This window comes from Ranitomeya imitator, chromosome 4 (assembly GCF_032444005.1).
Source record: "Ranitomeya imitator isolate aRanImi1 chromosome 4, aRanImi1.pri, whole genome shotgun sequence".
NCBI classification, from domain to species: domain Eukaryota; kingdom Metazoa; phylum Chordata; class Amphibia; order Anura; family Dendrobatidae; genus Ranitomeya; species Ranitomeya imitator.
Window position 1 is genome coordinate 469,064,956 of NC_091285.1, and position 27,352 is coordinate 469,092,307.

Genomic DNA, 27,352 nt, shown 5'->3' on the forward strand with positions numbered 1-27,352 from the left:
GACCCTCAAAGAACAAGAAGTAAAGACCAGTGCGGAGGACCACAGCAATGGGAATTCATCAGGCGAGTTACGGTCTGTTTGTTACAATTTAGTAATCTCTTCAATTGGGAAAACGTTCAAATTCTGAAACCCCCTATAAAGCTGTGTATGTCCTGAATTGCGACTTAAGAAAACTTTAAAAAAAAAAAAAATAATAATTAAATCAATGGAAAACAGACCTTGAATGGAAACCATGCCACCAGTTAGCCCCAAACCAAAGTAAAAGAATGATGTATTTCATTATTGGGACATTGATGCTTGGGGAATGCATGGCATAGTATCTGCAGTGAGCAAAGTGATTTATCCATGAATTGAAAAGAATTTTAAGCGAATCTCCACTGATGTTCTCCCACTTAATTGGACACTAATTAAAAAGGACATTACACTACACTCGTTGGGCATTGTATGGTTGCTTGGCCAATATCATCTGACGGGGTGTGAGAGAACTCCCATGAAGATACACTTCATAAGACCTAAACCAATGGAAAAGAGACTGAACGTATATCGGAACATCCAATAAATCAGTTAGAACTAAAAAAAATGTTATACCTATACAAATGATATTTTTTGTCTGTTTTTGTGTGAACTTACAGCAACATTATGTAACGATTTAATAATTTATTGTCCAAATCATTTCTGATTGCTCACTTAATTCTAAATATATTACTTCCACTGTTAAGTCATTTTAAACATTTTTAATGTATTAAAGTAAAACTAGCACACTATTATTGACAAATCATTCTATCCATCCACAGTTCAGAAGTCAATTTTCTATATGATCACTATACCATACGGTGAGAACTGCCTATAAGTGGTGGGGACTTACTTGCCACCTCGTAGATATCAGGTTCCTCTCTTGCCAACTTCTCTCGTGCAACATCAGCAATGGGACCAAAGATAACAACAGGCCTGAGAAATCCAGCTGCAAAACATGTATTGTGAAAATAGGCCAAAGGAGAGCAATTCAGAACTCAGGTGTGATTTTTCAATATCAAACTCAGTATGTACGCATCACTTCCAATTGTGTAAATATATATATATATATATATATATATATATATATATATATATATATATAGTTTTTATAAATAAAGTGCATTATGTAAAGGAAAAGCTTGCTTTGCTCCTGACTTAGAATTTTAGTTTCTTAACCCTGTCTTTCTCCTATTTTAGTCTTATGTAACATGATCCTGCAATTGTTTGCTTACATAATACATGGCTGTCCTCCGTCATTGCAGTGTATTGTGCCCATCATGTCCTGCAGGGATAATATTCTGCAGCACATAGACCTGGAGGACTGTGTTGGACCCCCAACCACCATGGTTAAACTATTTGGGATTGGTGCCGACTCCTTATTGTGGAAATAAGTTACAGCTGACACTCACGGCAGATGATATGGGCACAGATCTTGAACCTGCACCATCCCCAGACATTAATATTTTTCTTTATTTTATTGCATATGAGAAAAAAAAAAAAAAAAAAAATACCACTTTTCATCTGTGTGGTTAATCTAATTTTCAGTCCATGTGTCTTCTTACACAATCAATGCAGCCTCCGTTTTCTCGTATGCAATTAAAAAAAAAAAAAAATCCAAGATTTTCCTTCCTGCTAAACAATAAAAAAAACAAACAGATGGCACTCGGACGGCTTTCTTATGACGACTGTTTCTCTTCACACACCCATTAATTTAGGGGGCTAGTCTGATCCACGAATCAGGATAAAAAAACGGACATGTCGTGTTTTAAGGGATTTCTCTATGAGGGACAGGCTTTCAAAATTTACCGGGTACATAAAAACTATAATGGGTGTTCTGTTCTTTCCACAAAAACTACAGTAACTTATCAAATAGACATCGTTATTAAGTGTAAACTATTAACATTTAATGATCTCACCAGATTTAGAAAAAAGGGCAAAAATACCTTCTCGCAAGACAACTCTTTCATACGCCGGAAACTTTGTCTGAACAGGTTGAGCAGAGAGGTCTTCCCTGCTTTTCCTGAGATTTCGCTTGGAACTTCGAAGACCTCGGAAGCGCCAGAAGTCTGCACGATCGCCTCCTGCTGTTTTAGGGAGGGTGTACTGCACACTCGCAAGCTGCTCAGCTCTAAGGGAAGTTGTAAAACAATATATCAGCATATATAAAGAAATCTGAAGAATCTAAGAAAAACTATCAGCTGAAATTAAAAACTCATAAAAAGCATGTGCATGCTGTGGCTGCTAGAGGGGAAAAGTCTGACTGGACGCTAGAGTCACAAGTTGATAGAGAAGATTGGCTTCTGTTAATTAAGACACTAGCCGTCCCTTCTAAAAGTGGTTCATGAGCTGGATAACCTCTAATCAAAAGCAAAAAGAAAGCAGATCATTTAACTAAGGCTGGTTTCACATTTGCGGATGGAGGGCTGCGTACGACCTTTGGTCAGCTCTACCTACGTCGGCGTGCGTACCCTATCTTTACCATTAGGTACACAGGCCATGCCGATGTATGAGGATCCCTCCACATGCGGCGTTTTGACGGTGCGGCGACCTGTGCCGAACGCAACGAGTTGCAATTTGGTGCGGTCGCCGCACTGTCAAAACGACGCATGCGGAGGCATCCGCATACATCGGCATGGCCTGCATACCTAATGGTAAAGATAGGGTACGCATGCTCATGTAGGCGGAGCTGACCGGAGGAGGTGCGGCAGTGGGCGGAGCTTCACGGAGGACGTACACATCCCTCCATCTGCAAATGTGAAACTAGCCTAACACAAGGAAGGCAAGAATCAATGAACCAACTTATATAAACAAAAATAACAACATTAATGGTTAAAAGTAAACAAATGGTAGAAATTAAAAACACCATGATCACGCATAACAACTAGAAAGAAATGAAAAAAGAATATGCTAGAATGGTACCACTATCGGTCCCAAGCTGGAGGGTTACAAGTCCACTTTGTGTTACCTGTTCTTATTTGGGATAATTCCTCTTTCCACTTCCTTATGATTTCTACCTATTCGAATTGCAAGCCATGATCCTAGTTTCCCATTGTAAAGGGTATCCACAACTCGAAACACCTCTCCCTTGTTGAAACTTAGGCCGTATGGGGATTCCTTCTCATATTCAAAATGGGTACGAATATAAAAGGAATCACCAACGTCAGATTCAACAATGCGACGGTAAACTGTAAGAGACAGAGAAAAAACATCGATGTCAGCACAAAATCACTGTTCCTGGCATTAGAAGCGGACAGACGTGGTTTTAATATTGGGGAAAATTCTATTGTTAGACCGGTCATGTATGATTTGTCCAAATCATAAAACCTCTATAATGGTGGCCATTCATATCGGTCCCCTATACACAATTAGACAGTCTAAAATGTGTCAAATTAATCACAGTGGCTCACACTGGATTATAAACTGGGCACATTTTTTAGACACTGGTCTACCACCTCTTGGATTGTTTAGTGTATGCTAGAATTTTAGCATACATTGCTGCCGGTAAGCTATGCCCCTCACTCATCCACGCTCCTTTAACCCCTTCACCCCAGGGTCGATTTTCCATTTTATTTTTTTCCTCCCCTTCTTCCAAGAGTCATAACTTTTCTTTTACCATCAATATAGCCAAATGAGGGCTTGATTGTTGAAGGACGAGTTGTACATTTAAATGACTCCATTGATTTTACTATACAGCATACTGGAAAATTGGACAAAAATTCTGTGTGTGTGTGACTGATGTGACGACCCGTTTTTTTGACGGATCCAACTAGCTGATCCAGCTAATTGGATCCTAAAAAAATTGGAGCATGCTCAAAAAAAAGAATCAGTCGTCGGATTCTGTAATTTGACGGATCCGGCGCCATAGGGTTCCATTGCAGCAAACGACAGAAGGCGACGCATACGTCGCTGTCCTTTTTTCCAACGGACACAAAAAAGTTACTATGTCCGTTTTTTTCCTGCCGTCAGAAAACCAATTTTCGACAGATCCGGCAAAAAACGGATGAAGCGGGAGACTATCCATCGCAATCCGTCGCTAATACAAGTCTATGAGAATAAAAAGGATCCGGCGTCAACTTTTGATCTGTTTTTTTTTTTTTTTTCCAGAATTCGCCGGATTGTGACTGACGGCAAAATACTGATGTGTGAAAGCAGCCTTCAAGGAGAGAACAAATTCAAAATTTGGTCCAAAGAAAGAAGCTTCGATTTTGTCATCATTTTCCGGGGGCCGGGTGATTGTTTTTTTTTTTTTTGTTCTCTGAGCTGACGTTTTTACCAATAACATTTTGGGGTAGATACAATGTTTTGATTGCCTTTTATTGCGATGTTGCAGTAGCCAATAAAACCTTGTGAATTCTGGTGCTTTGATTTTTTTTTTTTGGTATGAAATTCACTGATCGGATTCATTTAGTTTATAATTTGATAGGTCCTACATACAGTGGGGCAAAAAAGTATTTAGTCAGTCAGCAATAGTGCAAGTTCCACCACTTAAAAAGATGAGATGCGCCTGTAATTTACATCATAGGTAGACCTCAACTATGGGAGACAAACTGAGAAAAAAAAATCCAGAAAATCACATTGTCTGTTTTTTTATCATTTTTTTTTGCATATTATGGTGGAAAATAAGTATTTGGTCAGAAACAAACAATCAAGATTTCTGGCTCTCACAGACCTGTAACTTCTTCTTTAAGAGTCTCCTCTTTCCTCCACTCATTACCTGTAGTAAGGGCACCTGTTTAAACTTGTTATCAGTATAAAAAGACACCTGTGCACACCCTCAAACAGTCTGACTCCAAACTCCACTATGGTGAAGATCAAAGAGCTGTCAAAGGACACCAGAAACAAAATTGTAGCCCTGCACCAGGCTGGGAAGACTGAATCTGCAATAGCCAACCAGCTTGGAGTGAAGAAATCAACAGTGGGAGCAATAATTAGAAAATGGAAGACATACAAGACCACTGATAATCTCCCTCGATCTGGGGCTCCACGCAAAATCCCACCCCGTGGGGTCAGAATGATCACAAGAACGGTGAGCAAAAATCCCAGAACCACGCGGGGGGACCTAGTGAATGAACTGCAGAGAGCTGGGACCAATGTAACCAGGCCTAACATAAGTAACACACTACGCCACCATGGACTCAGATCCTGCAGTGCCAGACGTGTCCCACTGCTTAAGCCAGTACATGTCCGGGCCTGTCTGAAGTTTGCTTGAGAGCATTTGGATGATCCAGAGGAGTTTTGGGAGAATGTCCTATGGTCTGATGAAACCAAACTGGAACGGTTTGGTAGAAACACAACTTGTCGTGTTTGGAGGAAAAAGAATACGGAGTTGCATCCATCAAATACCATACCTACTGTAAAGCATGGTGGTGGAAACATCATGCTTTGGGGCTGTTTCTCTGCAAAGGGGCCAGGACGACTGATCCGGGTACATGAAAGAATGAATGGGGCCATGTATCGTGAGATTTTGAGTGCAAACCTCCTTCCATCAGCAAGGGCATTGAAGATGAAACGTGGCTGGGTCTTTCAACATGACAATGATCCAAAGCACACTGCCAGGGCAACGAAGGAGTGGCTTCGTAAAAAGCATTTCAAGGTCCTGGAGTGGCCTAGCCAGTCTCCAGATCTCAACCCTATAGAAAACCTTTGGAGGGAGTTGAAAGTCCGTGTTGCCAAGCGAAAAGCCAAAAACATCACTGCTCTAGAGGAATTTCTGCATGGAGGAATGGGCCAACATACCAACAACAGTGTGTGGCAACCTTGTGAAGACTTATAGAAAACGTTTGACGTCTGTCATTGCCAACAAAGGATATATTACAAAGTATTGAGATGAAATTTTGTTTCTGACCAAATACTTATTTTCCACCATAATATGCAAATAAAATGTTAAAAAAACAGACTGATTTTCTGGATTTTTTTTTCTCAGTTTGTCTCCCATAGTTGAGGTCTACCTATGATGTAAATTACAGACGCCTCTCATCTTTTTAAGTGGTGGAACTTGCACTATTGCTGACTGACTAAATACTTTTTTGCCCCACTGTATCTGAACATGGATACCAAATTTATTTTTCTTATTGTTTTATTTCTAATTGGGCAAAAGGGGGGGTGATTTTAACTTTTTTTTTATTATTTAAATTTTTTTTTCAACTTTTTACGTATTTAAAAAGTCCCCTCAGGAGACTTGAAGCTGTGATCATCTCATCGCTTGTGCTATACGAGAACTGCGATGTAAAGCAAAAATCGTCATCTATGTATGAATATTGGCAACGTGACTGCATTCAAATGAGGATCAAGAAGAAAACAGTTGGGGGAGGGGGGCTGGAAGAGGTAGGCTTCAGCCGACCCCAGCTGTCATGACAACCCATCAGCACCCCGAGATGACATGACGGGAGCTCCAATGGGTGGAATCAATGAAGCACTTCCTGTCTTGCGCGTGTTAAATGCTGCTGTTAGTGATTGACAGTGGCATTTAACTGGTTACCAGATGCAGGTGGATCGGATATCCACCCACAGCTGTTAGAGGCACTTGATGGCTGATTAAATCAGCTATCAAGTGCAGTGAAAGATGTGGGCTCAGCATGTGAGCCTGCATCAAAGGCAGGGATACAGCCAATGACGTAAATTTAAGTCATCGGTTGTGAAGGGGTTAACAACGCCATACATTTGATGAAAGTCAACAAGATAATACTGGCGATTTCTGGCTGGAAACACTGCTTTGGGATAAATCCAGACGAACACTAAAAATTCAGCCTAAGGCCATATGCACACGTTGCAGATTTCCTGCGGATCCGCAGCGTTTTTTACCATGCAGAAACGCTGCAGATCCGCAAGTGATTTACAGTACAATGTAAATCAATTTAAAAAAAACGCTGTGCTCATGGTGCGGAAAATTCCGTGCGGAAACGCTGTGGATTAAAAGAAGTAGCATGTCACTACTTTTGTGTGGATCTGCAGCATTTTTGTACCCATTCCATTATAGAACTCCGCAGCGGTAAAAAACGCAAGAAATCCGCACAAAATCAACAGTAAATCCCCACAAAAAAACGCATCAAATCCGCACCTGCGTTTTCTGGCAAGAGATGCAGAATCCGCACAAAAAATTCCAGAGGCAATTTCGCAGCGTGTGCACATAGACTTGGTGCAAATAAAGGTTAGGACACGTTCACATGTTCAGCATTTGGTCAGTATCTTACATCAATATTTGCAAGTCAAAACCAGGAGTGGGACAATAAAAAGTATAATAGAAACAAGTCACTGCTTCTGCATTTTTCACCCACTATTGGTTTTGACTTTTTTTTTAAAAGGAAAAATCCACCACACATGTAATATGTATTGACAGCCTCCCAAACTCTTAGTGCGACCACACTTAGAATACTGTGCACAGTTCTGGTCTCCAGTGTATAAGAAAGACATAGCTGAACTGGAGCGGGTGCAGAGAAGAGCGACCAAGGTTATTAGAGGACTGGGGGGTCTGCAATACCAAGACAGGTTATTACTAGTGTTGAGCATTCCGATACCGCAAGTATCGGGTATCGGCCGATACTTGCGGTATCGGAATTCCGATACCGAGATCCGATACTTTTGTGGTATCGGGTATCGGATACATAGAGATGTGTAAAATAAAGAATTAAAATAAAAAATATTGATATATTTACCTCTCCGGCGGCCCCTGGACTCAGCGCGGGTAACCGGCAGGCTTCGTTGTTCAAAATCAGCGCTTTTAGGACCTGAGAATCACGTCCCGGCTTCTGATTGGTCGCGGGCCGCCCATGTGACCGCCACGCGACCAATCACAAGCCGCGACGTCACCGCAAGCTATTAACGCGCTCATTTTTAAAAATGAGCGCGTTAATGGCTTTCAAAGACGTAGCGGCATGTGATTGGTCGCGGCCACGCGACCAATCACAAGCCGCTACGTCTTTGAAAGTCATTACCGCGCTCATTTTTAAAAATGAGCGCGTTAATAGCTTGCGGTGACGTCGCGGCTTGTGATTGGTCGCGTGGCCGCGACCAATCACAAGCCGCTACGTCTTTGAAAGTCATTAACGCGCTCATTTTTAAAAATGAGCGCGTTAATAGCTTGCGGTGACGTCGCGGCTTGTGATTGGTCGCGTGGCGGTCACATGGGCGGCCCGCGACCAATCAGAAGCCGGGACGTGATTCTCAGGTCCTAAAAGCGCTGATTTTGAACAACGAAGCCTGCCGGTTACCCGCGCTGAGTTCAGGGGCCGCCGGAAAGGTAAATATATCAATATTTTTTATTTTAATTCTTTATTTTACACATCCCTATGGATCCCAGGGCCTGAAGGAGAGTTTCCTCTCCTTCAGACCCTGGGAACCATGAGAATACCTTCCGATACTTGATGTCCCATTGACTTGTATTGGTATCGGATATCGGTATCGGCGATATCCGATATTTTTCGGGTATCGGCTGATACTATCCGATACTTTCAAGTATCGGACGGTATCGCTCAACACTAGTTATTACACTAGGGGCTATTTAGTTTGGAAAAACGAAGACTAAGGGGTGATCTTATGTTAATGTATAAATATATGAGGGGACAGTACAAAGACCTTTCTGATGATATTTTTAATCATAGACCTGAGACAGGGACAAGGGGGCATCCTCTACGTCTGGAGGAAAGAAGGTTTAAGCATAATAACAGACGCGGATTCTTTACTGTAAGAGCAGTGAGACTATGGAACTCTCTGCCGAATGATGTTGTAATGAGTGATTCATTACTTAAACTTAAGAGGGGACTGAATGCCTTTCTTGAAAAGTATAATGTTACAGGGTATATACACTAGATTCCTTGATAGGGCGTTGATTCCAGGGAACTAGTCTGATTGGCGCATGTGGAGTCGGGAAGGAATTTTTTTCCCCCAAAGTGGAGCTTACTTTTGCCACATGGTTCTTTTTGCCTTCCTCTGGATCAACATGTTAGGGCATGTTAGGTTAGGCTATGGGTTGAACTAGATGGACTTAAAGTCTTCCTGCAACCTTAATAACTATGTTACTATGTTATGTATAATTTCATGTGCACCCATTACCTTAACACACTGTATAATTGACAAGGACATATGGCGAGTGGTAGTCCATTGCAGGCAATTCATTGGTTACATGGAAATGAAAGATACTAGAAGCACTAACCATCTTTCTTTTTCTGTGCCAGAATTGTGACCTCTTCTCCTTTGGGCAAATCAAGAAGAAAAAGAACAGCCTCCTCCCTGATGATGTTCGTGAAATCCACATTATTTACCTACAATATAAAAAAAAAAAAAAAAAAAAAAGACCTTTAATTTTTAAATTGCACCATTAATTCCATGGTGCTGTACATGAGGAGGGGTTACATACAAAGTTATAGATATTGTTTACAGTAAACAAATTTACGATGACAGACTGGTACAGAGGGAAGAGGGCCCTGTCCTTGCGAGCTTATATTCTACAGGATTATGGGGAAGGAGACCGTAACATGGACGTTATAACAGATCTTGAAAATAAATCCTAATCAGTAAAAGTAAAAAATCTAAAATTTTTAATAAATATTCATAACATACAAAAGAAAACCTCTCAAATAAACAAACATCGATAGCAAATGTGCATGTAAATGTGCAAATAATGAATAGGTATTTACAAAACTTTTTTGTTCACTGATTATTTATTTGAGGGTGTTCACAATCTGATTGCTGCTCATTTCTCAGAGGTCCATCGGAGCATTCCAATTATGTTGCTGCATTCATTTTCCTCTTTTGCCTTGAACCAAAGTTCATAAATTTCCATGATTAAAAATATTAACTGTTTGCAACTTACTCTCAGAATCTGATCACCTTCTTCCAATCCTTCTTTTGCCGCAGGGCTATCCTCCAAAACACCCGCCACGAAAATGCCAACATCATTTCCACCAGCAAGACGTAGTCCTACGCTGTCTCCTTTCCTGAATTTTACTAGTTTCATGCTAGGTCTAAAAGGATTAAATAAAATGTATAAAAATCAATTACATTTAAGGACTTCTACTAACCAGATTTGGATGATGAGCATTTAGATTAATAAAATGGTACATAACAGCAAAGTTACCTTAGCATGCCATCTTCATGTGTGGAGTTCGGGAAAGGCCCATCAGATGGGCTAACAGGCAAATCTACATCAGGCTGCCCTGACTGAGCATATACTGGCTTCGGTTCTGAGGAAAACCACAAAAAATGTAAGGGCATACAGCTTCATTTACAAAGAAGGACAGCAAAAAGAAGCAGAATACTGAAGCGTTGAATAACGTTGGTAACACACAGATAATGCCTTCAGAGGCAAACTCTTACTTCTGTATAGTCTTCTCCAGACTATTGTATATTCAAGCAATTTGCAATGGACTAAACAGACAGTACAGTGACCAATGTCTGTCAATGTGCAAGAGCATATTAACTATTTTCCACATTAACTTAAGGTTTGTATGGAGAAACATTAAGCAACAGACTGCTGTTGCACCAGTAAACAATGTGGACAAGTCCACAGAGCTTTGGCTGAATCAAAGTGGTGATCCTTTCATTCTCAGTGGGGTTTTAAGAGGTCGGACTGAGACAGATCATAAAGTGATAGCAACATCCCTAAGGAAAGCCATAAAAATCTTTTAAGAACCTTACACTGGCTTCACAATACATTTGGCCCATACAACTGATGTATACATTAAAGGTTCTTATACAAATTAGATTGCTGTAAGCCAAACGTTCTTTCAGCCAACAGCCTTTGTTTCTAGCACCCCCCACAGGACTCCACGGCTTGGCAGAGTGCTTCTCTCCTCTATGTAAGAGAAACGCTGACAGAATCACGTGGCAGATGCTCATCTCCAGGTAGAACAAAAAAAGATCGGCCACTGAAGTTCAGAAAGCTGGATTGCTCTCCCCCCTCCCAACATCAGTTGTCAGGAAAGTGTGAGCTAGCCATTATACACATTAGGGCTCCTTCTCACTTGTGAGAGATTCGGATGAGTCTCGCACAGCAATACTCCGGCGCTGCTGTCGGCACAGAGGAGCGAAGTGTGCGGCTGCATGTTTTCCTATGCGGTCGCACGCTCCGATCTGAGTGCCGAGTGCAGAGCCTGGTTTCAACCATGCGAGACTCATCTGAGTTGCTCGCAAGTGAGAAGGAGCTCTTCGACTAATGTCAGCCAAACCCGCTATCAGTCTAACCTGCATCACTCACTGGAGATTAAAAAAAAAAAAAAGGATGAAAACAAATTTAACCATAAGCCCACACTTTGACAGTACCATTTAAAAGATCCAAGATGAAATGCTAACAGCTGACAGACAAAGCTTCAATCCCATGATGTCCTAACTACAGTAAAATGACTCCGTGTAGGTGCTGGAGAACTGAACCTACAGGATTAGTAGATATTTACTGGGCACTAGGTGTCTAGCGGAGAATAAATTGCTTTTCCGTTTCATTTGTCCCACCCTTCCCTTTCCTTCCTACATGGAAGTAAAATATTGAATTTATTTACTCGTACAGAATCATTTACAAACAATCTGTACAGGTTATTAAAACACAGCTAAACTTAGAATGGGCTTGTTAGATAAACTGCATGGCAGGAGGCATAGCTGGTGAGAAAAACATCCATTGCAGAATGAAAAACCACAGAAAAGGGGGCAAGTTGCACTTATTTACTACCGTCTAGTGGAGGCCATCAATGTGCTATAAAATCGGCCTTAGTCGTGACCAACAAAGTCCTTAAAAGCAGTAATGCTTCCCGGCTCAAAGAAACGCTCATTAACCCTTTCATTCCTGGGTAATTTTCATCCCCTTCTTCCAAGTCCAATAACTTTTTAAATTTTCCATCCAGATTGCTGTACTAGGGCTTGTTTTTGTTGAGGGATGAGTAGTTCTTTTGAATTACACTATTAATTTTATCATGTGATGCACTGGAAAGTGGGGAAAAAATCCAAGGGTGTTACAAAAAAAAGTGCAATTCCCTTTTTTTTTTTGCTTACTATGTTCTCTATAATGGCAAAACTGGCCAGGCAATATGATTCTCCAGGTGAGTATGAGTATGCAGATACCAAACATGACTAGTTTTTTTGTTTGTTTTTTGAAGTGGCGGAAAAAAAATCTGGAAATTTGAAAGAAAAATAATGCTTGCTTTTGTCATCATTTTCCAAGACCTGTAACATTCATTTTTCGGGCTGTGCGAAAGCCAACTTCTTGCGCCCTGGGCTGACGTCTTTACTAGGGATGAGGGAATATACTCGTTACTCAAGATTTCCTGAGCATGCTCGGGGGTCCTCCGAGTATTTGTTAGCGCTCGGAGATTTAGTTTTCTTCACCTCAGCTGAATGATTTACAGCTATTAGTCTGCTTGATTACATGTGGGGATTCCCTAGCAACCAGGCAACCCCCACATGTACTTATGCTGGCTAACAGATGTAAATCATTCAGCTGCGGCGATGAAAACTAAATCTCCGAACACTAACAAATACTCGGAGGACACCTGAGCGTGCTCGGGAAATCTCGAGTAACGAGTATACTCGCTCATCACTAGTCTTTACCAATACGATGTTGGGGTTTTGATCACTTTTTACTGTATTTTATTGCAATGTTACAGTGGCCAAAAAAATAGAGCATTATTGTGATTTGATGTTTTTTCATTATGCCATTTACTAATCGGAATAATTTACTTTGTATTTTGATAGATTGGACTTCTATGAAGGTAGTGGTACCAAATGTGTATTTTTTAGCTTTAATAAGGCAAAAGGGGGGTGATTTGAACTTTACTATTTTTTTCCACACCTGCTAAATTCCGCTGTCCGAGACAAGTTCCAGAGCTATTAAAGGCACTTGATAGTCTTAAAATAAAATTAGCCATCATGCAAGGTAAGAGGTTAAGGCTGAGCGTGAGCCCGCATCACAGGCCGGGACGCAACTTCTGACGTACATGTACGTGAAGTTGTGAACAGCTCTCATATCCAAAAGGTCCCCATATGCTCCATCTCTTTGTACTTCTTCCAACCACAGGCGCCATTACGGCAGTAACTAACAGTAAAGAAGGAAATATTAAGAGTAAAACAGATACCTGGAAGAGGAGGAGTCTGCTTCTCGGCTCTGTCCTGCAAAGGTTCTTCTGCGGTTTTGGGGAGGGTTGCACTATTTATATTCTTCACAGGTGTAGATACAGCACCGGGCTTGGACACCCTTTCATCCTCCCTACTCCGCGTGCTACGTAAAGAAGATAAATCACATATTTTACTTGCTTATTTAGCGCCATTAATTTCCACAGCACTTCACAGACATCATCACTGTCACCACTGGGGCTCACAATCTAGATTCCTTATCAGTGCGATTCGGAGACTGAGAGGAAACCCACACGAACACGGGGAGAACATACAAACTTCTTGCAGATATCTTCACATGATTTTAATTTTGATAGTGGCAAAAAAATGCAGATTAATAAGGGGTTGTCCTAGTAGTGGACAACCTCTTTAATAAAATGAATTAATATCACTGGAACAGATTCTCTTTCTTAAAGAAAAAAACAAAAGCAATGAAATCACAAGTTTTAGGACAACTATAAAATAGGTAACTGATAAGGAATGTTATCTCCGTTACAGTCTACTGCACAGAATCAGAGTAAGATCATTTAATAGTAAGCAGCACAAACATTTTTTTCTCTACAAATAACAGTTTATGAAGATACAACCACACTAGAATTTCAGTGTCAGGTCAATAACAACCCCAGTTCAGATACATCTGTTCTCCCAGAAGTGAATTAATAAATTAACAACTAGGTGTTAAGGTACCGTCACACTAAGCGACGCTGCAGCGATACCGACAACGATCCGGGACGCTGCAGCGATACCGACAACGATCCGGATCGCTGCAGCGTCGTTGTTTGGTCGCTGGAGAGCTGTCACACAGACAGCTCTCCAGCGACCAACGATGCCAGTAACCAGGGTAAACATCGGGTTACTAAGCGCAGGGCCGCGCTTAGTAACCCGTTGTTTACCCTGGTTACCAGCGTAAAAGTAAAAAAAAACAAACACTACATACTTACCTTCCGCTGTCTGTCCCTCGGCGCTCTGCTTCTCTGCCCTGTGTAAGCACAGCGGTGACGTCACCGCTCTGCTTTTCGGCCGCTGTGCTTACACAGGGCAGAGAAGCAGAGCGCCGAGGGACAGACAGCGGAAGGTAAGTATGTAGTGTTTGGTTTTTTTTTTACTTTTACGCTGGTAACCAGGGTAAACATCGGGTTACTAAGCACGGCCCTGCGCTTAGTAACCCAATGTTTACCCTGGTTACCAGTGAAGACATCGCTGAATCGGTGTCACACACGCCGATTCAGCAATGTCAGCGGGAGAGCCAGCGACCAAATAAAGTTCTGGCCTTCTAGCCCTGACCAAAGACATCACAGCAGGATTCTGATCGCTGCTGCGTGTCAAACTGAACGATATCGCTAGCCAGGACACTGCAACGTCACGGATCGCTAGCGATATCGTTTAGTGTGAAGGTACCTTTAACATTGCCCTTATCAAATAGGAGATTACACAGATCAATCAATGCTGTAGGTGTGTTAAGACAATTAAAAGGACAAAATTCATTGGTTAAATCTACTGTGAATTTTGCCCAGAAAGTGTGGTGGCTAGCAGTGAAAATCTGCAGCATAAATTGAAATACTGTGGATTTAACACATTGACCGCTGACAAGCACAGCAAATTAGTGTTTGGGAGAGAAGGAAGCAAAATAAGATATCAAAGTATATTACAAAAATCCTTAACTAATGCCTGGAGGATAACTAAATTAAAGTCAGTTTCTATATGTATTCCAAATCTGGGGAAATCTCAATCTATTTGGAGAAACTGTCACATAATTTATTGTCCAGCCAAAAAATTATTATTATTATTATTATTATTATTATTATTATTATTATTATACATAATGAACTTTAGGCAAGCCACACACTGCATCAGATGGCAGAGAAAGTAGCTGTCTGCTTAAAGGGAACCGGTCACCAGTTTTGGCCAATAAGAGTTACAGCCATCACTTTTCAGAGCTGATATACAGCATTCTATATTGCTGTATATCTGCCACTAACCTGACCTGTAAGAGAAGAAAAATAACTTATTATACTCACCAGTGGGGCGTCGCTGGTCTTGGTCCACAAGGAAGAAGAAGGGCGGCATCGCAAGTAGAAGGGAGGCGCCGGACCAAGAAGAATGACGCCCATTGGACCGGACCGCCCCGAAGGGGAGTATAATAAAAGTTAGATTTCTTCTCTTACACTTCGGGTTGGTGGCAGATATACAGCATTATAGAACGCAGTGTATCAGCCCTGAAAGGTGACTGGAATTGGAATTTAACATTGCCTTTTTTTTTTTTTTTTTTTTTTAAACACTACAGCTCTACATACTTAACCCCTTAAGCCCCAAGGGTGGTTTGCACGTTAATGACCAGGCCAATTATTACAATTCTGACCACTGTCCCTTTGTGAGGTTATAACTCTGGTACGCTTCAACGGATCCCGGTGATTCTGACATTGTTTTCTCGTGACCTATTGTACTTCATGATAGTGGTAAAATTTCTTCGACATAAACACAAGTTATTTGTGGAAAAAAAAAAAACGGAAATTTGGCGAAATTGGAATTTTTATGCCCTTAAATCACAGAGATATGTTATGTAAAATAATTAATAAGTAAAATTTCCCACATGTCTACTTTAAATCAGCACAATTTTGGAACCAAAAATAGTGACTTAAATGTTGACCAGCAATTTCTAATTTTTACAACACCAATATTTTTTTAGGGACCACATTACATTTGAAGTCATTTTGAGGGGTCTATATGACAGAAAATAACCAAGTGTGACACCATTCTAAAAACTGCACCCCTCAAGGTGCTCAAAACCACATTCAAGAAGTTTATTAACCCTTTAGGTGTTTTACAGGAATTTTTGGAATGTTTTTAGAAAAAATTAACATTTTAACTTTATTTCACAAAAAATTTACTTCAGCTCCAATTTGTTTTATTTTGCCAAGGGTAAGAGAAGAAATTGGACCCCAAAAGTTGTTGCGCCATTTGTTCTGAGTACACAGATACACCACCCCTGTTTGGGCGCACGGGAGAGCTCGGAAGGGAAGAAGCACTGTTTTACTTTTTCAACGCAGAATTGGCTGGAATTGAGATCGGACGCAATGTCGCGTTTGGAGAGCCCCTGATGTGCCTAAACAGTGGAAACCCCCCAATTATAACTGAAACCCTAATCCAAACACACCCCTAACCCCAATCCCAACCATAAATGTAACCCCAACCCCAACTTTAGCCCCAACCCGAACCCTAACGGGAAAATGGAAATAAATAAATTTTTTAAATTTGTTTTATGTTTCTTTAACTAAGGGGGTGATGAAGGGGGGTTTGATTTACTTTCATAGCAGGTTTTCGAGCAGATTTTTTATGATTGGCAGCAGTCACACACTAAAAGACGCTTTTTATTGCAAAAAAATATTTTTTACGTTACCACATTTTGAGAGCTATAATTTTTTCATATTTTGGACCACAGAGTCATGTGAGGTCTTGTTTTTTGCGGGACGAGTTGACGTTTTTATTGGTAACATTTTCGGGCACGTGACCTTTTTCGATCACTTTTTATTCCGATTTTTGTGAAGAATGACCAAAAACCAGCTATTCATTATTTTCTTTTTTTTTTGGGGGGGTGGGGGGAGTTTATACCGTTCCGCATTTGGTAAAATGGATAAAGCAGTTTTATTCTTCGGGTCAGTACGTTTACAGCGATACCTCATTTATATCATATTTTATGTTTTGGCTTTTTTTATACGATAAAAACTATTTTATACAAAAAATTATTGTTGCATCGCTTTATTCTGAGGACTAACTTTTATTTTTTTTGTTGATGATGCTGTATGGCGGCTCGTTATTTGCGGGACAAGATGACGTTTTTCGTGGTACCATGGTTATTTATATCAGTCTTTTTGATCGCATGTTCTTCCACTTTTTGTTCGGCGGTATGATAATAAAGCGTTGTTTTTTGCCTCTTTTTTACGGTGTTCACTGAAGGGGTTAACTAGTGGGACAGTTTTATAGGTCGGGTCGTTACGGACGTGGCGATACTAAATATGTGTACTTTTATTTTATTTTTATTTAGATAAAGAAATGTATTTATGGAAACAATATATATATATTTTTTCTTTATTTAGGATTTTTTTTTTTTTTACACATCTAAAAAATTTTTTTTTTTTACTTTGTCCCAGGGGGGACATCAGTTTATAGTGACAGATCACTGATCTGACACTTTGCAGAGCACTGTGTCAGATCAGCGATCTGGCGTGCCCTGCTGCTTGGTTACCAGAGCCTGCTCTGGACCCGGAAGTACTCCCTGCAGGACCCGGATGCAGCCCCGTGGCCATTTTGGATCCGGGGCCTGCAGGTAGGAGCCGCTCGGTACAAGGTGAGCACATCGCCTTGTACCGATCGTCTCAGGGAAGCACGCAGGGAGCCCCCTCCCTGCTCGATGCTTCCCTATGCCCCCGGAACACTGCGATCATGTTTGATCGCGGTGTGCCGGGGGTTAATGTGCCGGGAGCGGTCCGTGACCGCTCCTGGCACATAGTGCCGGATGTCAGCTGCGATAGTCAGCTGACACCCGGCCGTGCTCCCCCCGATCGCGTATGACGTACTATCCTGTCACTGGGAATTAAGTCCCAGGTCACCTTGACGGGATAGTACGTCATATGGGATTAAGGGGTTAATATGTAAATGGTAGTTCAACAGAAGTAGTGCAATAAGTCTACAATAAAGCTCATATTTTGCATTTACACTTAACTAATCATTAACTTTTCCCACGGTACCAGAGCTGCGCATCAACTACCTCATAGTGTTGGCCCCAACTGCACAAGCAGTCAGCCATAATACCAGGTTTGCAATGCCATAATTCTGGAAAGACAGCTTGTAACCACGTTGTCCTTTATTAACTATGATTACAGGAAACGTGTCGCAGAAAAGATAACAATTTTTAGTCTGTCGGAGTAAACAGGGAACAGGCCTGTTTGGAAAGATAAAGCAGGCATGTTTTTATCCATGGGTGTAGCACAGAATGATACAATAGGCTGGCAAATGAACAACACCTGAAGACCAAAACTCCACTTACAAAGAAAATACGGGAAAAGAATAAAAGGACACAAATCTGACCACACAAACCATCCAACTAGGAAACTAAGATTTCTTACTGGTTTGCATTTACAGGTTGTTAATAAATTAAAACAAAGATCTACAGTTCACATTGCATAAAGCGTATTACTAACTACAGTCCTCATCACAAACCAGCGGATTTTGAAAAGAGTTGTTCTGGCGCTACTCATTTCTGTCTCAGGAGAGAACACATGCTGGTAATGACCCAATGCCATCCACTCACCTCACAAGGTGAAAGAAAGCAACCCCCTGTTACCTACTGAAGCCACTGTTTTATTGCGCAGATTAATAAAACATTATCCTTTGCTAGTGAAGGGAGAAAAAGTCGCTCCCCTCTCTGAAACAAGAACTGGAGAAAACGTAGTGAAGCCATTACCTGCTGTTGCTGTGCTGTTGTGGAGAATGTCTGGAATGGTCTGAAGGCTCCGATCTCTGATCAGGAGACCGTGAACGGCTACGGCGCGGTCGGTCATGTGAACGGTTGGAATGATCTGATGTCAGCGACTGAATTTCTGAAATGTCTGTTCAATAAAACAAAAAGGTTCTTTTTAATGAAAAGGAGCAAAATTTTCAAATTCATTGAACTTTGTCCAATTACTACAAAACAATGTGTTCAGAAAGGTCAACATTTGTAAATCTGATCGCAGAAACCTATTGGTAAGCAAGTGCGACCAGAACTGGTATCTTCGCTGACAGACTGCAGTAGTGACATCCCTACAGCGGATGTGACCGCAATAGCCAATCACTGAGCTCCGCAGTGATAACGATGCACACAGCAGCAGCTAAGCCCACCGACTGGCTGCCAGAAATGGAATCGGAAAGCACATGATAAAAGTAACCATCTTTTTCCACATTAGAATGCTTAAAGGGAATGTCTCACCAATATTAACCGATAGAGATCATAAATATTTATTGATGTTAATATGACCCCCTACCCTTCATAACGGTGCATGCAGAAATAGCCGTCAGGTCAATCATGGACCCAGTGAAATCATTTCCGTCCTGAAGTAATACTTCTTATTTTTTTATTTTTTTTTTATTAATCTGAGCAATTTTTTTTTTTTTTTACACGTTAAGCTATAGATATGTAATATTTTTTCAGAGAAAATACATCTAGTACTTAATTGCACAATAGATATGCTTGCCAATCTTCTGAAATTTTAATACATAAATAGTAAAAGGAATCATCAGCTTAAACTGGCGTTTCCTACTGGACAGCTAACACCCAATGTAGCATATAGACTGGGCAATCGGCAGCGACCCGTGCCAGCTATGCGATTCCTTTGTCCCTTTGTGCAAGACATAAATCGCTCAATTCATCAGAGTTTTCATGCAAGAATTCTGACGTAAAAGCTATGAAAAATTGTAAAATTTTGGCACAACTTAGAGCCTGCATTTTGAGACTTTTTCAATGTTTTTATGACAGTTTCTCCCCACTGAAATGGGTGGGACGGGGTGCAATCTGACATGCCGTATGCCGGAAATCTCACTCTAGCCACACCACTCGCCTAGGGCTCCAGATCCATGAAGAGTCGTGTATCTGTTCATTAATCAGTAGCGCATGACTCCAGCACGCCACGTCATCAAGACCGGTCTTTATGAATTGGGCCCTAAGGGTATATTAAAGTACCGCTCCAGTGCTTTTTGCTTTTTTATTGCCATCTCCTTTAGCCATCACGAACGTGTGTACAATTCGAACATTGTATGGCACATGTCAGAAGTGGGTGTATAAAGAGAAGTCAGGGCTTGAGCCCACCCCATACTCAAGTAATGGTAGTGTTACAGCCAAGACCCGCGATTATTAACCTGTTAAATGCCACAGTGGCACTACTGGGGATCCCTGTGGCCTATCAGCGCAGGCTTCACACTCCCTGCTTTTGGAAAAATCACATACTTTCGCTGGATGGGACAATGAGGCGCTGATCTGCCGCAGGGATCCCAAGGAGAACCAGCGAAGACACAGCCAGCACCAGAGGAGAGTATAAAGGTTATCTTACTGGGGGCAAACATGTGCATTAAAAAGGGTTTTGTCCGAGTAGTGGGCAACCCCTTTAAAGAAGTCTGCCACTATATTTTGCTGATGCAGCTCTCCTCAGAAAGTGACCAATACTTCTGTCCATTTTATGGCTGCTGGAGGAGGAGCACGTTACCAGACCTGTCCATCAGCTCCTCCATGGGCTGATTTCCCACGTGAAGTGCTTTCCTACAGGAGGAGACTGATGGACAGGTCTGATCACATGCTCCTCCATCAGTGGCCATTGTACGGACAGAAATCCTACTCAGTTTGTGAAGAAAGCTGCACTAACGAGAGGACGTGGTCAACCCAGTAGCGAGAATTAGTAAGTTGGCTGTGGGAACCTGCAAGAAAGAGCTAAGGTTACATGAAGAAGGAGACGGAACGGAGCAGCGGTGCTGGAAATGGCAGAAGACAGTGATGGGTAATTATTTTTATGCTCATATTGTACACACATTAGTAAATAACCAACAGAGGTGGCAATATATAAACAAATGCTGAAATGGTACGTTACACAGCCCTCAGCGTCTCACACATGGCTCTGCCTCCTGTATGCTTTGTGCATCCCCCACATACACAGAGGATGCTGCAAAGGGAGTCATCAGCTTCCTCAGAGTGAGCTGGAGATACTGAGACTACACATACGTACTCAGCAGTTTTCAGACATTAATCTAAAATGACCGTGTGGCAGCGTCTCCACTGCAATTCAGAAATAAGGGACATCAAATACAGTTTTAGCCCTTACATTGTCCCAAGGACCAAGTCTGAGACCTCCATGATGTGCTTGCTGAGCCACCAATATTAGTGGAAGCAATGTTTCCACAAAAGGCGGCCAACAGCATGGTCTGATCCACAGCTTAAATATGGAGACCTGCAAATTACATGTGAAGAATCCTTAAAGCTAACCACGTAATGCTAGAGGAAAGATACACAAAGAACAAGTAGTGCATTAGTGGCAGCTTTTCACCATACCGTCTCTCTCTGAAGCATTTGCAGAATGAAGGCTGTCATCTAGATCTGGAACATTCAGTAGAGTTGCTCGCTCATCCCTTTGAACAACCATTTTTAATTTACCCTTTGACCTTTCTATCAACGTTTTTGCATCAGACAAAGACATGTTTTCGGTGACAGTGCCATTAATCTGGAAAACAACAATTGAGGGATTACTGTTCATTCATGCTTAGCGTAAATTATTTTCAAATAAGTGAGTGACATATTCCAAGTTAACAAAGAGTTATTTGGTCTGTAAAAATCCTGCAAGCAAAGCACGACTGCTGTCTGACTTGCTGGCATCCGCTGCAGACGGCCTTTCAGAACATTATTTCTCAAATCTATTAGTCTAAATTGGTTTATTCTGAGATATACAGAAGCATCGCAAAGAGCCTTCACTTCTGGTATGAATTCAGCACACAAAGACGCCCATAAACAGCATGAAATGTTTTCATCTAAGGGGTGGTCTGGGAATTAAAAAACGATATTTTATTAGAGTTGTAAAGAAAACAACATCCAACTATTCTAATACCTAGTATCAGTGGTCATGTGGCATACTTATTGGCCAGAAGCGGACCACCAAGGCTTCCACACGATGGAAGAAGAGGACAGATTGTTTTATAGTATAATTTTTAAGTACATTTGCTGCTTTCTTTCCCACTCAGGAAATCAATATTTTGTTAAAATTGGATAGATGCTTTGAAAGGTTTTTTCTCCTTTCAGTTAATCTACATCTGCAGGCAGAGTTGGGCCTCTTTCACACATCAGTCTTTCACTTTCGGTCATAATGCGTCGTTTTGTGGAAAAAAACGGATCCTGCGAATTTGCCAGCAGGATGCGTTTTTTCTCATAGACTTGTATGTCCGTCGTGCGCTGGATCCATCGGAATTTGTTGACGTGTCTGGAAAAACGTACAATGAAACGGTTTTTGTCTGCGCCGGAAAAATGTGCCATGACGGATCCTGCGGCATACGTTATTGGCTAGAATGGAATCCAATGGACGCAGGATCCGTCGTGGTACATCACATGACGGAATCCAGCGCAGGATTCCGGGTTTTTTTTTTTTTTTCTTTTTTACACTGAGCATGCTCAAAATCAGAATTTAGTAGCAAATTGGCCAGACAGCCCCAAATCTATATAAACCTGCCATGTGGCTTCATTCCTCTATGTGCCAGCAAGAAGCATACAAGCAAGAAGCCTGACAGCAACCTGCCTGATGGATGGATGCATAGATGGTCACAATGTTTGCTAGAACGCCTTCCATTTCTGCCACTTGCTCTAAACCCCCTCAAAGATGGGGTGTTAAAACACTCAATATATAGGTTTCCATTATATTCCAGTAGCCAATCACATTTGGGAGACTCCCATTTGGAGGTACGGAAAACAGATCCATCAGGAAAAAAAACGGATAAGATGGATGTAACGGATCCAGTTTTTCGACGGAACAGTCTAGCGGATCCGTAGAAAAACTGGATCCGTTGCATCCGTTTTACACTATTTTTGACGCATACGTCGATACGTAGTGCCAACGGATTGTGACGGCCGCCAGACGACGGAAGTGTGAAAGAGGTCTTCGGTATATAAAGGAAAAAAATGCCGTCCTCAGATCCACGTGTGTGTTCCGCCGCTGCTTGCGGTGTGGCGCCAGGATCACAACATCCAGTGAGCCCAGCAACCTCTTTAGGATAAATTTCTTATAGAAATAATTTCTCCTATCACATATCGCAGTCTCATACCTCAGACCACTAGAATGTGTATGGGACATACAAAGGAAAAGTTTCTCAAAAGGCAAAGTACAAAAGGGTCTACACGACTTAGACCGCTGTATAGCTGTTGGCCAAATGCCAAGCTGTTCTCAACAAGCAGAAGGATTAGGCTGCCGTCAGCCACCACCTTAAGGAAGCCATCATGCAAAAAAAATCTATGGTTATCGGACCAGGAGTGAAAAATTGGACATCGTGTCAACATGACTGCGTTCTGGGACAGAATATGCAACAACGCATACTCCCAAAATAGTCTTCAAGCCATCAGCCAAAACAATACAGAATAAATAGATAAGAAATCATCAAATCTTTCTATGCAGTAGAGCGATATGCAGCATCACAAATCTTAGCCCCTGATGAAGGCAGGACACCGAAGTCCCACCTCAGCAGTTTTATGTCCACATCCTTCATCCATGAATAAAAGGAATCCAGCAAGTGAGAAATGTGCGCTCAGCCAGTGTTATTGATCACCAACCTCATGAACTGTTGATAAAGTGTCACTGCTAGGAGGGGAAGACAGGCATATCTGGGAAGCAAGGATTGCCAATAATAAAAAAGCACAATACAAGCAAAAAAAGAAGGGGGCTTTGCAGTTTAGCAGATTACATTTCTGCATTATTTTAGACGGCACTACTTTCTTAAAAATGAAGATCCAAATAGAAACTAACTGCAGTTTTCTTTACAGCAAAATAATAAGACGCGGAACTGTGAAGTCAACAAAGCAAAAAGTCGGTCACTGAATCAACATTGCTATTTGGGCCGCAGCAAGTTAAAAGGGCATTGGTCATGTCATTTTGTGTGTTAAGCTGCCCCCAGTGGGATAGCGTCAGATGGTGTGTGCGCGCACGCCATGCCCGCTACTGTCTTCCTTCACACCGTAGCGGAGCACATGTGATAAGGAGCTGGGGACCGCTGATGGGCAGTGCCCAAGTGCAGGAATTCCAAGGCTGTTACCTGTTATGAATAGGTAATTCAGAACCACAATGGACTTTGAAGTTCAGAGCACACAAGTGACCTGACAAAAACCACAAAACATAGGACGAGCTCTGAGACGTGGAAACTCTGCTGACCGCAATCCCTAAACCTATCAAACCACACTAGAAGTAGCCGCGGATTGCGCCTAACGCTCCCTATGCAACTCGGCACAGCCTGAGAAACTAGCTAGTCCTGAAGATAGAAAAATAAGCCTACCTTGCCTCAGAGAAATTCCCCAAAGGAAAAGGCAGCCCCCCACATATAATGACTGTGAGTTAAGATGAAAATACAAACAGAGATTAAATAGATTTAGCAAAGTGAGGCCCGACTTACTGAATAGACCGAGGATAGGAAAGATAGCTTTGCGGTCAACACAAAAACCTACAAACAACCACGCAGAGGGGCAAAAAGACCCTCCGCACCGACTAACGGTACGGAGGTGCTCCCTCTGCGTCTCAGAGCTTCCAGCAAGCAAGCAAAACCAAAAAAGCAAGCTGGACAGAAAATATAGCAACAAAAGTAATACAAGCAGAACTTAGCTTATGCTGAGCAGACAGGCCACAGGAACGATCCAGGAGGAAGCAAGACCAATACTAGAACATTGACTGGAGGCCAAAATCAAAGCACTAGGTGGAGTTAAATAGAGCAGCACCTAACGACTTAACCTCATCACCTGAGGAAGGAAACTCAGAAGCCGCAGTACCACTCGTGACCACAGGAGGGAGCTTGGCCACAGAATTCACAACAGTACCCCCCCCTTGAGGAGGGGTCACCGAACCCTCACCAGAGCCCCCAGGCCGACCAGGATGAGCCATATGAAAGGCACGAACAAGATCGGCAGCATGGACATCAGAGGCAAAGACCCAGGAATTATCTTCCTGACCATAACCCTTCCACTTGACCAGATACTGGAGTTTCCGTCTCGAAACACGAGAATCCAAAATCTTCTCCACTATATACTCCAACTCCCCCTCCACCAAAACCGGGGCAGGAGGATCAACAGATGGAACCACAGGCGCCACGTATCTCCGCAACAATGACCTATGGAATACGTTATGGATGGAAAAAGAATCTGGAAGGGTCAAACGAAAAGACACAGGATTAAGAACCTCAGAAATCCTATACGGACCAATGAAACGAGGCTTAAACTTAGGAGAGGAAACCTTCATAGGAATATAACGAGATGACAACCAAACCAAATCCCCAACACGAAGTCGGGGACCCACACAGCGTCTGCGATTAGCGAAACGTTGAGCCTTCTCCTGGGACAAGGTCAAATTGTCCACTACATGAGTCCAAATCCGCTGCAACCTGTCCACCACAGTATCCACACCAGGACAGTCCGAAGACTCAACCTGCCCTGAAGAGAAACGAGGATGGAACCCAGAATAGCAGAAAAACGGTGAAACCAAAGTAGCCGAGCTGGCCCGATTATTAAGAGCGAACTCAGCCAACGGCAAAAAGGACACCCAATCATCCTGATCAGCAGAAACAAAACATCTCAGATATGTTTCCAAGGTCTGATTGGTTCGTTCAGTCTGGCCATTTGTCTGAGGATGGAAAGCCGAGGAAAAAGACAAATCAATGCCCATCCTAGCACAAAAGGCTCGCCAAAACCTCGAAACAAACTGGGAACCTCTGTCAGAAACGATGTTCTCTGGAATGCCATGTAAACGAACCACATGCTGGAAGAACAATGGCACCAAATCAGAGGAGGAAGGTAATTTAGACAAGGGTACCAAATGAATCATCTTAGAGAAGCGATCACAAACTACCCAAATGACCGACATTTTTTGAGAGACGGGGAGATCCGAAATAAAATCCATAGAGATATGTGTCCAAGGCCTCTTCGGGATCGGCAAGGGCAAAAGCAACCCACTGGCACGAGAACAGCAGGGCTTAGCCCGAGCACAAATCCCACAGGACTGCACAAAAGAACGCACATCCCGCGACAGAGACGGCCACCAAAAGAATCTAGCCACCAAATCTCTGGTACCAAAGATTCCAGGATGACCAGCCAACACCGAACAATGAACCTCAGAGATAACTTTATTCGTCCACCTCTCAGGGACAAACAGTTTCTCTGCTGGGCAACGATCAGGTTTATTAGCCTGAAATTTTTGCAGCACCCGCCGCAAATCAGGGGAGATGGCAGACACAATTACTCCCTCTTTGAGAATACCCGCCGGCTCAGGCAAACCCGGAGAGTCGGGCACAAAACTCCTAGACAGGGCATCCGCCTTCACATTTTTAGAGCCCGGAAGGTACGAAACCGCAAAGTCAAAACGGGAGAAAAACAGTGACCAACGAGCCTGTCTAGGATTCAACCGTTTAGCAGACTCGAGATAAGTCAAGTTCTTGTGATCAGTCAAGACCACCACGCGATGCTTAGCTCCTTCAAGCCAATGAAGCCACTCCTCGAATGCCCACTTCATGGCCAGCAACTCTCGATTGCCAACATCATAATTTCGCTCAGCAGGCGAAAACTTCCTGGAAAAGAAGGCGCATGGCTTCATCACCGAGCAATCAGCACCTCTTTGCGACAAAACAGCCCCCGCTCCAATTTCAGAAGCATCAACCTCAACCTGGAACGGAAGCGAAACATCTGGTTGACACAACACAGGGGCAGAAGAAAAACGACGCTTTAACTCTTGAAAAGCTTCCACAGCAGCAGAAGACCAATTGACCACATCAGCACCCTTCTTGGTCAAATCGGTCAATGGTTTAGCAATACTAGAAAAATTACAGATGAAGCGACGATAAAAATTAGCAAAGCCAAGGAACTTTTGCAGACTCTTCAGAGATGTCGGCTGAGTCCAATCATAAATGGCCTGGACCTTAACAGGGTCCATCTCGATGGTAGAAGGGGAAAAAATGAACCCCAAAAATGAAACCTTCTGAACACCAAAGAGACACTTTGATCCCTTCACAAACAAAGAATTAGCACGCAGGACCTGGAACACCATTCTGACCTGCTTCACATGAGACTCCCAATCATCCGAGAAGACCAAAATATCATCCAAGTATACAATCAGGAATTTATCCAGGTACTCTCGGAAGATGTCATGCATAAAGGACTGAAATACTGATGGAGTATTGGCAAGTCCGAATGGCATAACTAGGTACTCAAAATGGCCCTCGGGCGTATTAAATGCAGTTTTCCATTCATCGCCCCGTTTAATACGCACAAGATTATATGCACCACGAAGATCTATCTTGGTGAACCAACTAGCCCCCTTAATCCGAGCAAACAAATCAGATAGCAGCGGCAAGGGGTACTGAAATTTGACCGTGATTTTATTTAGAAGGCGGTAATCAATACAAGGTCTCAGCGAACCATCCTTCTTGGCCACAAAAAAGAACCCTGCTCCCAATGGCGATGACGATGGCCGAATATGACCCTTCTCCAAGGATTCTT

The 27,352-nt window shown here is 42.3% G+C and overlaps 1 protein-coding gene across 16 annotated transcripts in view; it reads right to left on the reverse strand.

Annotated features, from left to right (window-relative positions):
* TJP1 (tight junction protein 1) overlaps positions 1-27,352 on the reverse strand; it is a 607,218-nt gene that overhangs the window by 49,537 nt on the left and 530,329 nt on the right. For all 16 annotated transcript variants that reach the window (XM_069765846.1, XM_069765847.1, XM_069765845.1 and 13 more), the window contains 9 exons: positions 21,179-21,347; positions 18,569-18,713; positions 13,071-13,213; positions 10,088-10,193; positions 9,824-9,974; positions 9,164-9,272; positions 2,981-3,200; positions 1,959-2,143; positions 866-961 (listed from right to left, as the gene is read on the reverse strand). In XM_069765846.1, the coding sequence (XP_069621947.1) occupies positions 866-961; positions 1,959-2,143; positions 2,981-3,200; positions 9,164-9,272; positions 9,824-9,974; positions 10,088-10,193; positions 13,071-13,213; positions 18,569-18,713; positions 21,179-21,347 (1,324 nt within the window). The remainder of the gene's footprint in view (positions 1-865; positions 962-1,958; positions 2,144-2,980; positions 3,201-9,163; positions 9,273-9,823; positions 9,975-10,087; positions 10,194-13,070; positions 13,214-18,568; positions 18,714-21,178; positions 21,348-27,352) is intronic.